At 42.2% G+C, this 14,940-nt stretch overlaps 1 protein-coding gene across 7 annotated transcripts in view; it reads left to right on the plus strand.

Moving 5' to 3' along the window:
* Positions 1–14,940, plus strand: part of Dock4 (dedicator of cytokinesis 4) — a 408,217-nt gene that overhangs the window by 378,654 nt on the left and 14,623 nt on the right. For all 7 annotated transcript variants that reach the window (XM_029484743.1, XM_029484744.2, XM_029484748.1 and 4 more), the window contains 5 exons: positions 360–526; positions 3,385–3,471; positions 11,547–11,723; positions 12,376–12,459; positions 14,814–14,933. In XM_029484743.1, the coding sequence (XP_029340603.1) occupies positions 360–526; positions 3,385–3,471; positions 11,547–11,723; positions 12,376–12,459; positions 14,814–14,933 (635 nt within the window). The remainder of the gene's footprint in view (positions 1–359; positions 527–3,384; positions 3,472–11,546; positions 11,724–12,375; positions 12,460–14,813; positions 14,934–14,940) is intronic.

The following is a 14,940-nucleotide window of genomic DNA, read 5'->3' on the forward strand; positions in this document are numbered from 1 at the left end:
CCTTTGGTCATAGTCTGATGAGGATTTCCATATATTTATAAATGAATTTTAGGAGCCATGAGCAACAAACTGAAGATGAAAGTGTCTCGTGTACAAGAGGTAGGTTATCCTAACTCTGCAAACCCACGCCCAGCTGTCCCTCCCCAACCCTACTAATGTAAGCTGTAACTTCACAGGTTACAGAAATGCCAAGCACATGTCCTGTAAGAATCGAACTCTTAGGACTAGATCAAGGCCTCAAGTTGGAGGCATGCTTAGAAGTGTGTTATTCACAGCTTCTGGGCAGTTTTAAAGGACTTCAGCTGGAATGGAAACACCATTTGCCAAGCCGGGTTCCCTCCTTGACTCTTTAATCTTAGATTTACAGATATATGCTGTGACTCCCATTCCAGAGAGCCAGGAGGTACTGCAGAGAGAGGGGGTTCCAGACAACATCAAAAGCTTCTATAAAGTGAATCACATCTGGAAGTTCCGCTACGACAGACCATTCCACAAAGGCACAAAAGACAAGGAGAACGAATTCAAGGTACCCTACAGTGTCTGTAACATGCTGCCTCCTCAAATGCTTTCCTAGACCGAGCTCTCTGACTTAGTAAATAGTAACTGAGGATAAAGTCATGTGACTGGAACAAAGGGTCTAGAGTTCTTTTATCCTAGTAACACCCCAGCTCTGCAGTGTATCCAAGTGACGGGGAACATTTTCTAAGCAAGAAGAGTTTTGGTCCCAAGCTCAGAAAGTCTGAGCAGATCTGGGAGTAGGTCTTGAAATAAACTTCCCTACAGCAGTTCCAATACCAGTGGTGCTTACACCAACCTTTAAACTCATGTTTGAACTCAGGTATTCTAACATCAAGGAAGTATATCAAGGAAGTATAGAGTAAAGAGAAGCCAAGGACTAGGTGAGGGAGAACTGAGAAGAGGCCACGTGGGCACACTGTTGGTAGCGTGGAGATGCTCTGTTCTGTCCTTTGCTCTAGTCCTCATGGCAACAGTGTGATTAGGATTCTGAGATGAGGACCAGAGTGTGTGCTAATCCTGGCATCTGCATGTGCCAGCCCGTCTGCCCTCACCAGCTCCATGTGCCTTGCTAGTTTAGCATGCTCTCAGTCAGAAAGTTCTCACAGCCTCACTGGGAAAAAGATATCTAAATATCTACTCAGAAATCACTTCTTTCCTTGAAAACCATGATATGGGAAGAGTTAGGCCCCAGTCACTTGGCATTCGAACCTGAACAAAATTGCAAAATGAGCTTATTCCTGTGAGTCTGTTGCTTAGCATCTCTTACAACAAATACTCAAGCCATGATGTGTCTCCTAACACTATCAGTCTTACGTAATTCTGACCCACACCCATCCTTGCCCAGTGGTTTCCCAGTGCTGCCAAGGGTTACTGCCAGGCAAGGGGCAGAGGTGGTAGCTTTGCAGAATTCCAAGAGGATTGAATTTTAGAAATGGGCCTTTGTGGTAGAATTGATGTGCATTTTCTATGAATCTCTTCAAAATCTAATCACAAACTGCTATAGTGATAGATAGATAGATAGATAGATAGATAGATAGATAGATAGATGATAGTGTATATATCTATCTATATACATACCTATATCTATATCTACATATATATGTCTATATCTATATATCTATATAGACACAGATATATAGATATACATTTAAAAAAAAAAAGACTAGAATCAGCCAACTATCCCAGCAGCCTGCCCACTGGCCTCTTCTCTGGGTCTTCTTTCTCCCTGTGGATTGAGAACTAAAGAGACCATTGGAAAACAGCACTGAGATATTTCTGAAAAGACCCACAGTCATTTTCTAGTCCTTTCTGCATATTTCTAACTCTCTTTTTCCCCCTCTCAGGCCACCTAAAGACCTTACTAGTTATGGTACAGCCCTTTCTACTTGCAGTGCTTTTCAGTCCTCAGTCCTGGATGCACTAGAGTCCTATAGTTGGCTTGCTCAGGGTCACGTGCCCATGGCCTTTAGCTAGCCCTAGTACTGGAACCCATGTCTTCTAACTCCCTTTCTTTTGCTTTTTCTACTGCACCATATTTCCTCCTAGCCAGCAATTTAATGATCAGCTACCTTACCAGGGTGGGTAAAGCTAAATTAGGCTCCCTTTCCCTAGAACCTGACTCTAAACTGTGCCCCATTGTCTTCTCCCTACCTCTTGGTCCGCCTCCCCAACCCTCCCTGTTGGCTTGAGTGACACCCACCCTCTCTATATATTGGTTACCATACCCCCTCACAAGTAGCTCCAAGTCTGTGTGGGCACCTCCTGCCTGCACAGCTGCCCCCACTCTCCTCCTGGTGAACACTTCACTCTATAAAATCCATCTCACTTGTCTACAGCTAAGCTGCCATCCTGGTCCCCCCCCCCCCCCCCCCCCCGCGGCATGAGTACCTGCATCCTGTGCACACCGTGAGCATCTCTTTTGTCACTCTGAGCTCTTGGCTGCTTGCCTCCCTGTCATCAGACTCTGTCAAGCTCCTACCACATGGACTCTTAGGCAGTCACCTCAGGAGCTCTCCCCTGGTAGAACGTCATCCTCTTTTTCACCACTCTGTAGTCAGAATAAATGGTGCAATTCCAGCAATTTTGTCAAATTCCTGTTACTGTTGTTAACACACTAAATAATGATGATAAAATATAAATTCTAAAACTGGTTAATAAAGGAAAAGACTTGCCGTGAGCATTGCCTCAAGCCAAAAGCAGCTGTCTTTCATGTGTCCTCAAGGAGGTCCTCTTCAGAAGAACACAGGTGCCTCTGCATTACAGTAGTTCAGTGCATCACCAGAAGAGTGGCTTTGTACATATGACAATGGAGAGGAAATGAGGCTCTGGTGTGTGGGTGACGATGCTAGCCCTTCTGGTAATTAGAATGTGGCTTTGAGGGAGTCAAGAGTCTTTCTAAAACTTAAAGTCTTCACCTTAAAACAGAAGAATCAAGCCATGTGTTTCTAAAGTCCTCAGTCCCTTCAGATGATTGTTACCCTAATCTTGTCTTGATAACTTATACTGTTGCCCCTTCTAAATGAAAATGGCTAACCCTCAGTGAGTGAAGAGGTTAAAGTCACATTTTGGAGAAACAGTGGCGAAGACTGCATACAGCTTGCCGCTGTATTCTGACCCTGGCTTTCTGAAGCCAGTGCTCGTTTTTTTTGTTTGTTTGTTTGGTTTTTTGTTTGGTTGGTTGTTTTTTTTTTTACATAGAAAAAAGGTGTAGGCAGTGTGCAGAATTACTAACTGGATTGTTTCACAAGTGTTCCAGGGAAGACTGAAGAAAGGCTGCAGGAAATAAGGAGCACCTGCTCAGATTTGTCACCACTCGAGGCCTAAAGAAGAGGAAGGCATAGAAACTGACTCTGTGTTGTTTTGCAGAGTCTCTGGGTGGAAAGAACATCGCTGTACTTGGTCCAGAGCTTACCCGGCATCTCCCGCTGGTTCGAAGTGGAAAAGCGTGAAGTGGTAAGGAACATAGCATCGCCCCAGCAATCATCCATGCCCAGGTCGCTGAGCCCACTGCGACTTGCTTATACTCTTTCACTTTCCTGGGTTCCCTCACAGTTCTGACTGCATTATCTAAGGTATTGATTGAAGGTAAATGTTGATGTCCTGCTTCAACCAACCAGAACACTTCTTTAAAGCAGTCATGGTGGCAGCATGTAAAAGCAACATGTTGGAGTTCTGGAGTGACAACCAGCCTGCCAACTCTCCTACCTGTGTTGGATCAGTGATCTTCATTGCTTATCACAAGGCAGTCCAATGCCAAGAGGGCAGCCTATTTTCTTGTGCAATCATCATGTCGGAGTTATGACATGGATATTCTAAAACCCAGCTCTGTTGCTTTCTTTGAGCCTTAGTTTTCTTGTTGGCAAAATGAAGCTAATATGGAGCCCTTTCATATAAAGCTTACATAAAATCTGTCCCTGTGGAGCCTCGGCTGTTTTGATCTGCAGTGAGAGAGACAGTGAGAGAAGCTGAGTGGTCCTGAATAGAGCTGCAGGTAAAGAGGCCATTATGGAATCTGATAACCTCAGCTCTCAAGAATTCTCTGGTTGCCAGGCACCTCCACAGCTTCTATCCAAATGAAGAGAAATGGGAGAGAGTAGCTGACTGCAACAAGGCTGGTACTCCATACTGGTGTCTGTCTCTGCTGCATGTTAGCACGGCGGCCATAGCATCCCAGCCTCCCAGGATCTTTTCCTCCTTTTGCACATCCATTACGGCTCTGAGCCTGGCCCTTGGATTGACCTAGTATTCTGCTTGAAATAAAATACATCAATTGTAAATCTATCATGCAAACAATACCAAAGTAAGTAGCAGCTCACTTTGTTAATAAACAAATAAAAATAGCTCTCCCCAAAATGTTTTTCCAGAATGGCTTCTCCTACAAAAATCTCTCAGCATCTAAGACCAACTTATCATGTTCAAGGCTAAGGGTTGAATGAGTTTTTCATTTTACAATGTCAAAATATTAATGTGGCTCCCTAAGGAAGCGAAACCCAATTCACAAAATTATGTTAGTCCAGTTCTATCTGTGTGCAGGGGTTAATCCACCATTGCTGGTTGCTGGTATAGCATACTTTAGTGCCTTTCATAGAAGAGGGGAGGCTGCCACTGTGCTCAGAAAATCTTATTATTATGCTTCCTACAGAACAGCAAAAGCCCAACCCATGGCAGTGTTCTTAGTCACCCACACTGCATTAATGATTCAAACAATCTTTTCAGATCTATACAGTCCAGAATGTTAAATTCTATGAAGATTCACCAACAGTCCTAGCCCAGGAAACAACACACACACATACACACACACACACCACTCATAAAAAATACCATGCTGATAGATAATGTTAAAGGGAGAAATACTAAACACAGCCTTTCAAACATCAGCTGCCTACTTTCTTAGGATATGCAATCTTATGTTCTCACATAACAAGTCAAACAGGGCTACTGCATTCCCTAAGTACAGCCCACTCTCAGCAACTTCCGTGTGGTTCTCCTGTTCCTGCTACCTAGAACGATCCATGATCCATTAGAGTTGTTGGCTCACTGGTTTAGTTCTTCCTATATAAGGACTTCAAGAACATAGTAGGTACTCAATAGATGCAGAAAAATTAATTGAAATGTCTTATCTGCGATGCTAGAATCTACAGGTGAATGGGTGGCTTCAAAATTCATTTGATCATAGGGTTCATGTTTTAGGAAGCCCATTGATACCTTCTCCCCAGCGTGAGAACACCTTCCAGCACGAGAAACACCAGCCAACAGGGAGGCAGCAGGCAGCTTAGTTCTAACTTGATTTCTCTACTCCTTACATGGTGTCTTTAGCAGTAGGATCTTATCAGCTAGTTCTGGTGGGCAACCAAAAAGAATGGCCAAACCTATATTGTTTCACAGGCCTGCAGAGCTTCTTTGACCAACAAAGCAACAGGCGATATCTCATACCTGACACTAGGGGTTTGTTTAGTGACTCTCAGCATGCGGCAGCAGCAATATCCAAATATTGGGCTAGAGCTCTTTGAAGTCTTCCTTAACTTCTGTTTTATGCTGGCTTAAAAAGTAGTGTGCGTCTATGATTGACAGTATAGCTTTTTCCATACATCTTAGTGTTGGTTAACCTTCCTCTTCCCACTCTCATCTCCTCTGTCCACCCACACCCATCTCTGCTTAAACTTTCCACCCTCACAATCCCTCCTCTGTACAGCTATATCTCTGTGTTGCTTTCCCTACTCCCTTAAGGCATTTCCTCACCCAGTAGCCCTTGTCTTATTGCATTGCTTCTGCAGCTACTCCAGATTAGTCACACAGATCTGAAGGTCTGAAACTAGACTCTAAACGTGAGAGAGAACATGAAGTGTTTATCTTTCTAAGCCTCAGTATAATTTTTCCCTAGTTCCATCCATTTGCCTGCAGACTTCCTAACTGTGCATTTCTCTGCAGGTGAATGAAATACACTGTATATGGCCACATTTTCACTGTGCGCTCATCAGTGGTTGGTCATCAAGGCTGGTCCCACTTCTTAGCTATTGTGAACAGAGCATCAATGAGCATGGTTGAGCAAGTATTTCTGAAATACGATGTCCACTGGGTATTGGGTCAGTAGTGAGTCATTTGGTAATTCTGTCTTTAGGTTTTATTTTTTTTTTTTTGAGGAACCTCCACTGATTTCCATAGTGGCTGCTCCAGTGTACGCTCACCAACAGTAAGGGTTTATCAGTCGCCACATCCTAACCAGTGTTTGTTCTTTATCATAGCTATTCTGATTCTGGTGAGATGGAATCTCAATGTGATTTGATGCCCCCTCCACAAGGGGGAAGTCATATCCAGTGCAGTATACCTGCCCCACCCCCCAATACATGCCTGAGGAGGTTTTAGGCCCTAGAGCTGAACGTATCCCAGTTTAGGTAAACTGTCATGTTGTCAAGCTGCCTTCTAAATATCTGTGATTATATCCATGTTTAAATGCTACTTCCAGCCATAACCGGAAATGCTTGACTGTAATAAACTGGTGAATGTAAACTGGTGAATGCGGAGACCCAGGGCTGTGCAAGGTGCTGGCTATAAGTAACAGCTGGACTCTCAGCCCTAAGCAGGACATTTGTCCTACCCTGCTTCGGCTCAAGGAACGTTACAGAGGAATGTAAGATAGGGAGAAGGGCTGTGGAATGCTGTCTGCTAGGTCTGGCACAGGGTGTGTACTTGTGAACTGTGGCTTCCTGTAATGAGCCTACTCAAGACTGGGTCTTTCGACAATCAACCATAGATCAAGAATGGGTCTATGGACCCCTGCCTCTCCCTGCTGAACTAGTGATGGATTCTAGGGAAGGGATAGTCATTCTTCATTTGAGTTCCCACTGAGGAGTCCACTAGGCCCAGTGGATGACTCCAAACCCATGGTCACATAGATGATCCTGGTTAAACTCAGAGGGTCTCAAAAATAGGAATAACAACAACAACAACAATGAAAAGAAAAGATGTAGGCAAGGTATTCAAAGGCAGGATAGAATGATAGGGGTGTGAGAGATATTAGAAGGGCTTCTGTTTGTAGTCATCAAGATACACATTATATATGTACAAAATTGTCAAAGAACAAACTCAACAAAAAATATATATATACATATGTCTGTACCCAGAATCCCAGGAGTCTTATCCAGCCCTGATAACAGTGCCATCTAGTGCTTCACTGCTGCCCTAGGCTCCTGGTTTTGCCTGTGTAAGAAGTCCCCTCCTGCTTCAACCCTTACTTCATACACCCAGGACATGGGAGGCAGTTACCCTCTGACACTTAATTCACACAAAAGCAATAGAGGGAACGTATAACAGTCCTAGTTTGTCATGTTCAGCAGCTAGAAAATGAACCCATTTTGTTTTGTCTGCACTTCTAACCACTTATCACACCAGATAATGTTATAACAAATGTGATGTCATACAGCGTCCTCCATAATTCATTGTGTGTGCTTATAAACAACCTGTCATTGTTACCTATAAAAGAATCACAGTAAAATGGTGAATATAAAATTTCTAGCGCTCCCTTATGCCTCACCAAGAGTCTGGTTTTCTTTTCACTCTTCCTTTGAGTCTAGACATTCACTTTAGTTCTTTGCAGTGTTGCCTAAAGGCTTTTAGTCTAGATTTTCCCCTTGCATGTTTTCTTTTAATATTTTTTGTTGAAGAATCACAGTGGTTTGCCTTGGAATGTTTTCTTAAATCTTGATCCAAGAGGGGTCATGTAACATATTTCTCTGTGGCCTATATTTCTTGTAAGTTGATAGATAGTTAAGCCTCAAGGCGTAGTAAGGGTTTGTTTGTGCAAGACCACCTAATAGTTTTTTATGCCTCTCTCCTGTTTTCTCCTGGTCTCCCCTCCTCTTCTCTTGTGATGTTAGTGAGAATAATTGACAATGGGTTTTTGGTTGTCATTGCCCAGACCTATTGATCTTTTAGGGATTGAGATGCTGATATTTGGGAACCAGTAAGATAGTTCAGTAGGTAAAGGTGCTTGCCGCCAAGCCTGAAAACTTGACTTCAGTCCCCAGGGCCCATGTGTTAGAAGGAAAGAACCAACTCTCTCAAGTTGTTTTCTAAGCTCCATGTACACAACATGGCATGTATGTATACATGCTGACACACACACACACTTTTATCATTTGTCTTTATTTATTTGTTGCAATATTTCTATAAAATAATATCCATTCTCAAGTATTTTATTACTGTGATATATAGGAAAGGAAATATAATGTTCTTTTTGAAATGAGTGAGTCCTGGCACCCTGAGGGAGTAACAGGAAGGCTGCTTGGAATTTGGTTTGCTTTAGGTTTTACCATTATTACCGGATCATAGATTTAAGTGTGTTTGTTTTGTGTTACTCCATGGCAGCTGTTGTTATTAAATTATTCCTCCTAATTTTATTATTTATTTTCAATTGCTTTGTGATTGCACTTGCGCTTCGGTTCAGTTGCCTCTTGCATTCTCCTTATTTATCTATAGAGATGTTCCTTTTGAGCCAATTAGACATGACTCCATGTTCCTTCCTAGCATCAGGCTTTATTAATAATTTAATGTGGTCCAGATGCTCTTCCGAGACTGAAGCCGCATCCACCATCTTTCTATCTCACAGCAATGGTAGCAATTTAGAATCACACATGAAAGCTATAAATGGGGTTCACAGGGCTCCCCGTTTTAAGTGTACAGTAGGAGACACTACGTGCCATTCTTCAGAGGGTTAGCTGGAAACCTCTCAGGGACACTGTCTTTGAGTCTGGGCTTCTCTACTTAAGAAGTCCTACTACAGACTTCCTTCTGCAGGGATCCAGAGACCATATGTCTTCCTCCTGGCAGGTACTCTCAGTGCATTTACATGAAGGGTTGGTCAGCTGGGAGAAGTGACCTGGCCACCTGTTTCCTTTTCAATTCCTCAAAGGCCCTTCCTCAGGAAGAGGAGTAGGCAGGCCACAGGCCAGCTGCTTAGTGTCTTCCTCACAGACACCATTGCTTTCTGACCTGACAAGGAGACATGTGTATCCGTTTCTTGTATTTACCGAGTGCTGGTGAAGAATTGCGGCAGTATATTTATTCATTCTGGTTCTTTTGAGGACAGTCAGTTCCTTCCCTGCGTTCCGTTTCATCCAACATTGTGAATTATTTATACTTTCTCTCAGATACATATTAGAAATATTCTCTGAAGTTCATGTATTCTATACAAGTTTTCTTATATTTTATGTGATGTTCACAAAATTATTGAATTACTAGTATTAGAGTTTGCAAATGTGAAGATGGATTTTTTTCATTTTATTATAGTCTAAACAACTCATAAAAATGTTTGTAATCCCTTTTGAGTGCATAGTGACAGGGCTGATGGTTTGCAGCTGTTGAGTCATTGATCTCTCCAATTCCTTCCTTCTGTCATCCGAGAGTCTGTGTCCTTTTAGACGCAGCTCTTCCCCACCCACAGCCCCTGAGCAGCAATTCTTGACTTTTGGGTCATGACACCTTTAGGAGTTGACTAAGACCATTAGAAAAAAGGCACACACACACACATTATGGTTCATAACAGTAGCAAAATAATAGTTATGAAGTAGCAGTGAAGGTCATGGTTGGAGGTCACCATATCATGAGGAGCTGCACTAAAGGGTCACAGCATTAGGGAGGTTGAGAACAACTGCTCTGGAGTCAGCATTCTGTCCTGTGTTCTGAAGACACTTACAGACTAACTTACAGTGGCTCAGACCCAGACTTGCCTTTGTGCTTTGGCTTTTGCACATATAAAACAAAGATTTAATACTACAAATTGTTTATATTTATCAGTGCTAAAGCGTCATAGGGGCTTCTTATGAACCCTCCAAATTACAGTGACAGTTCCCTGCCTTTACCCTTGAGGTATCCTGATGTTTGTGGTATGCATTTCCTAGCTTAGATTTCACCTATTTATGCTTTTCTAAACCAGTCCACTTAGTTTGGCTTAACTGTGTGCACTCTGTTAAAACTTGCTTAATTTGCTTAGTGTTATTTGTGGTATATGAAAAAAAAGTCCGACAAGAAAGCTTCCCATTACTATATACTATTCCTGACTAGGGAAACAGTTACAAACATTTTTGTTCATGGTTCCAGCTGCACATATAGATAGATGTCCAGCTCCATTTTTTTTCAGATATACACCTGTGAATAGGATTTTTTGGACCATGAGATAGATAAAGCTATAGATAATATTATATATAATTTATATAAGTAGATAGGTGATAGATACTGCAACTGTTTTCCAAAGCTAATGAGGCAGTCTGCACTCCCAACAGCAGAAAGGGGGCACTGGTGCTCACAGTTCTACTCTCATTTGCTGTCTATCACCATATTTATTTTTACCACTATACGGGGCCTTGTATAGTATTTATAGTATGGCAGTATTGTTCGTGTTTCCTCACATATAAGGCTTAGAACTTTTGCAGGTATTTACTGGCTACTTAAATTTACTTCAGGAATTTGCTGCCCAGTTTTTCTTGTGTTGTTTCCTTTTTTCTTTTTCTTTTTCTTTTTCTTTTTCTTTTTCTTTTTCTTTTTCTTTTTCTTTTTTACTAGTTTCCAAGTCTTGTACATTCAGTGAAGGTGTTCTTTTCTGATTACACATATTGAAATTATCCTGTCATGTGTTCTGGTGTCCCTTCCCTTTATATTATCCTTGACTAGTATTTATTCTTAATTTTCATATACTTGAGTCACTTAAAGTGTTACTTTCAGATAGCCTGAGTGGCCTTTTATTCTAATTTGTTTCTCTGACTGAAAGAACAAGTGCCTGAGTGTGCTTCCTGTAAGCTCAGTCACTTCATCACTAAGAGTTTGGCAGCCCTTCTCTTCACAGAGAATGTCAGTGACATTAACAGCACAGTGCCATATACTGGGGAAAGCACTTTGATCACAGACACAATTAGGTCCCCTGTACCAACCCAGTAAGTCATTATGATTCTATTTGGCTCTGCACCAAAAAATAGATCCTGGAATGTATGTGATTAGCTTGTTTTCTGTAATTCCCAACTGTGTACCATCCTGTGCCACCATATGGTGCTGTTATAAATGCATATGGGGTCTGCATGGGCATATGTCCCCTCTCTCCAGTGAGACTGAGAGCTCTTTGACACCAGAAGATCTGCTAATGTATCTCTGGGTTTCTCAGGCTGCTTTGTATCAAATAAGTGCCTAGAAGCGTGACACAGTCATTATTCGGGGTCCACCCAAAAGATCCTAAACAGGGGATGCTTATAGCTGTGCTATTATAGAGTAGACAGTTCCTTGTTACCCAAACCATACCCCCACCGATGGATATAGTTATCTGATGTTTTCATGCCTTACTGATGAATGGGTAACTTGACTTCCACATCCTCTCCTTGCTATGGGATAATTCCCAGAAGAGATACTGATGGGAGCCACTAAGAACCATAGATGATTCATAAGGTGGATAGTCTACTTTGTCTGTCTTGTCCCCCAACCCCTCGGCATTTTTGGTTTTGAATGTCATGAAAGTCAGTAGATATTTATACTCATTTGCTTTTCAGGTAGAGATGAGTCCTCTGGAAAACGCCATGGAAGTGTTAGAAAACAAGAACCAGCAGCTGAAGACCCTGATCAGCCAGTGTCAGACGAGGCAGATGCAGAATATCAACCCCTTGACCATGTGCCTCAATGGAGTCATAGATGCTGCAGTGAATGGTGGGGTCTCCAGGTATCAAGAGGTGAGAACTGAGGATTGCTGGACAGGAACTCATCAGTGGCCATGCTTTCAGATTTTATAGATCTTTTAGTGCAAACATGGTCCCATTATCAGTGACAGATGGCTGTGGTCTGTCCAAGTGCACTCTTTTATAACACAGGACAAATGTGTAGCCAGCCATTTGTGTAGCCCACGTATTTCATCTTCATGATGAGATACTTTGAGTGTGTTTGTGTTGGGGCCAGGAGATCAGAACTGTTTAACAAATGTCTACCTAAAGTAATTTGCCTGATCAAAGCAGTTAGTGGGGTAGTCTTGTGTTGGTTGTTTGTTGGCTGGTTGGTTGTTGATCCTTTAAGTGGACTTTTCATCTGTTTTTCATAATAGGCCAGAAAACCATCTTAGCCACACTGAATCTTAAGACAATTTATTTCAGAATATAATATGTAGAGTTCATTGACTTTGGTCTGCTTTACAAGAGATGCTCTGACTTTCTGAATGTTGCCTGTGACGAGCTGCCCACAGTTAGAAATCACTCCATCTGTCCCCAAACATGTTTCATAATCATACCATTTCTCTGCATATGCCAAGCCTTAGAAAAATAATAAGTGTGCCTGCCTTTCACTTCCATGGTAACTCTCCCAGGGTAGTCTGATTGTCCCTTCTCTTCCTAGGCATTCTTTGTCAAAGACTATATTTTAAGTCATCCTGAAGATGGGGAGAAGATTGCACGGTTAAGAGAACTGATGCTTGAGCAGGTAGGATTTCAGAAGTAACCATTCTATCTTGCCCAACTCTATGCATCCTTGCCAGATACCCACCTATGGGCATTTGCATGAACAGCCTTTCTGAAGTGGCAGTCTCAAGCTGACAGATTCACCTGTGGTATAACCCAACTGGCTAATTTCTCCCCACTTGGACCCAAGAGCAATCTTAACAAGTTGTTCCCCATAAGTAACATTTCCCATAGTTTCTTTGAATGTCCTTCCTGAAGACTTGCTCTGTAGACCTGTTGCTAACCTGTCCTTCAAAATTTTATGCTCAAATAAATTCAGCCCACCTCAAGATCCTGAATAAGAACATGAATGAATATGATGGTTACGTAACTGCAATAGTAAAGAGTAGACAATGAGTAGAGTTGCTCTGTGGTAGTATTGTGTTTTGCAGATAAAGCTTAAAGGATGAACTATGTGGACAAACTAGGTACTCTCCTCATTTTCTATTTCAAAGAAGCAGTTTATTTTTATTTGGTGCCATCAAGAACCGAGAGCAAGAATAAGTGTTCTGCTGCTGACCATGCCCCTGTTGATGGTTGCCTGAAAAGGGTTTGCAAACCTCTGATAGAGAAGAAACAGTTGGCAATCTGGGTTAAACAGGAAATAATTTTGTCATCATGGAAAGCAGAGTATGTATGATAGGCTGGGGCAGAAGCATCTCTTCCTACTTGGTAATATTAAATTAATCAAAAAGCATGTTTTTTTTAACATTGGAAGATGATGGGGTTATGATGAATTTAGTCCATTTATGCTCTGTAGGTATTATCCACAAAATAATGACATGGGGTAAGAGAGATAGGGCTATATAATAAGAGCATGTAGACTAGTAGAGAAGGTGGAGAACTTTAACACCCCCTTATTAACTCTATTAAACTTATTAACTCTATTATTAAACTTATTAACTCTATTAGAAAATAAAATTTTATTAGAAAATAAAATTAGAAAGACTTTACTATGTCATGCCTGGTATTGTTTATGGGACCCTATGGAAAGAGCTGTCTGTGGCCTGGAAATGTGAGGTCTCTGCTGTAGAACAGCTGAAACAAACACCTGTCATGTAACCTTGGGCATGACACATCATTTCTATGGGACCATTAGGAGTTAGACTGGAAAGGCCACCATCCTTCTTGGACCTCTGTCTGGTTGGCATAGAAATATCTTCAGTAGATATATCTAGCGGCCTGATCTTACAGGAGTTGCCTCAATTGTAGAGAGCCACTTGGCCTATGGTCATTGTCTTCTCAATGGCCCACATCTAAGACTAGGGCAAAGTATGAAACCTGGCCATTTGGGTCCAACACAAGACAGCCTTGAAAGCCTAATAAGGTTCCAAAGAGGGCTTAGTAGTGTTGACCAGCTTGCTATATAGCACATCTTTCTCTGTAGAGCCCTGTTTCTGCTTGACCCGCAGGCCAAGCTCCCTGCAATGGGCTTCCTAATCCCCATGCTGGAGTCTATTCCCTGATGGACCCAAGTAAAATTATCCCGAGCAAATGAAAGGTGACCCAACAGCTATTTAAAATAAAGAAGGCCAGCAGTTGCTGTAGTGAGTCACAACTCTTGGGTCCCTCCCATCTCCCATCTCACAGGCTGTCGCTCCCTTTGTGTGTCAGATACACTCCACTCTTTCCTCCATATTCATTTCATGGGGCTTTTCTCCTTGGAATGCATTGGCAGGGCTAGGCATCCAGAGGAGAAGATGCTGCAGCCCCAGCTCACCCCAGCTCAGTTTACTGAGATGCAGAAGATTGCTGTCATACAAAACCCAAGAAACCACACACTATTGATAGTTGAACAAAGGAAAGTTTAATGTTTATCTTCATTTCCTTTTCTTTGAAACAGGATTCCTTGTGTATTATAGTAACTAAATGAGAATAGTTGTTTTAAAGAAAAACGAAAAGCATAGCAACTGCTACAGAGTTCCTGCTCATTTTTTTTTCTTTCTCCCCTAGAAAATGTTGCCAAGCTCAGGATTGGGAGTCTGTTGCAGGAGAGAAGGTGTCATCCTAAGAAAGATTTGCTTGACCCTCCAAACAGGAAACAGCTTCTGCCCCATTCCCTGCCTCACCCTAGGAAGGGGATGAGGGGGCCAGGGACCCATAGCCACTAAAGAGGGTTATCATTAAAGAGATCCTTAGGGAAGGTGAAGTAGGGAAGTCAAGTTCGTGGAGTCCCAAATTCAAATCCCCACGTAGGGATTTCATCCTGTGACCTCCCTGTAAAGTAACTGTTGTTCCCATTCATCAGTGTAGCTGCTCAGAGAGATGTGTGGTCTACAGCAAGCATCCATGAAAAGTAGATGCTAATGCAGTCTTTCCCTTCTGTTTGTTATCAAGGCACAGATTCTGGAATTTGGGCTGGCCGTGCACGAGAAGTTTGTACCTCAAGATATGAGACCCCTTCACAAAAAACTGGTGGACCAGTTCTTTGTGATGAAATCGAGCTTTGGGATACAGGTGCGTG

Source organism: Mus caroli, unplaced genomic scaffold, assembly GCF_978045245.1.
Source record: "Mus caroli unplaced genomic scaffold, Mus_caroli_1 scaffold_14, whole genome shotgun sequence".
NCBI lineage: Eukaryota > Metazoa > Chordata > Mammalia > Rodentia > Muridae > Mus > Mus caroli.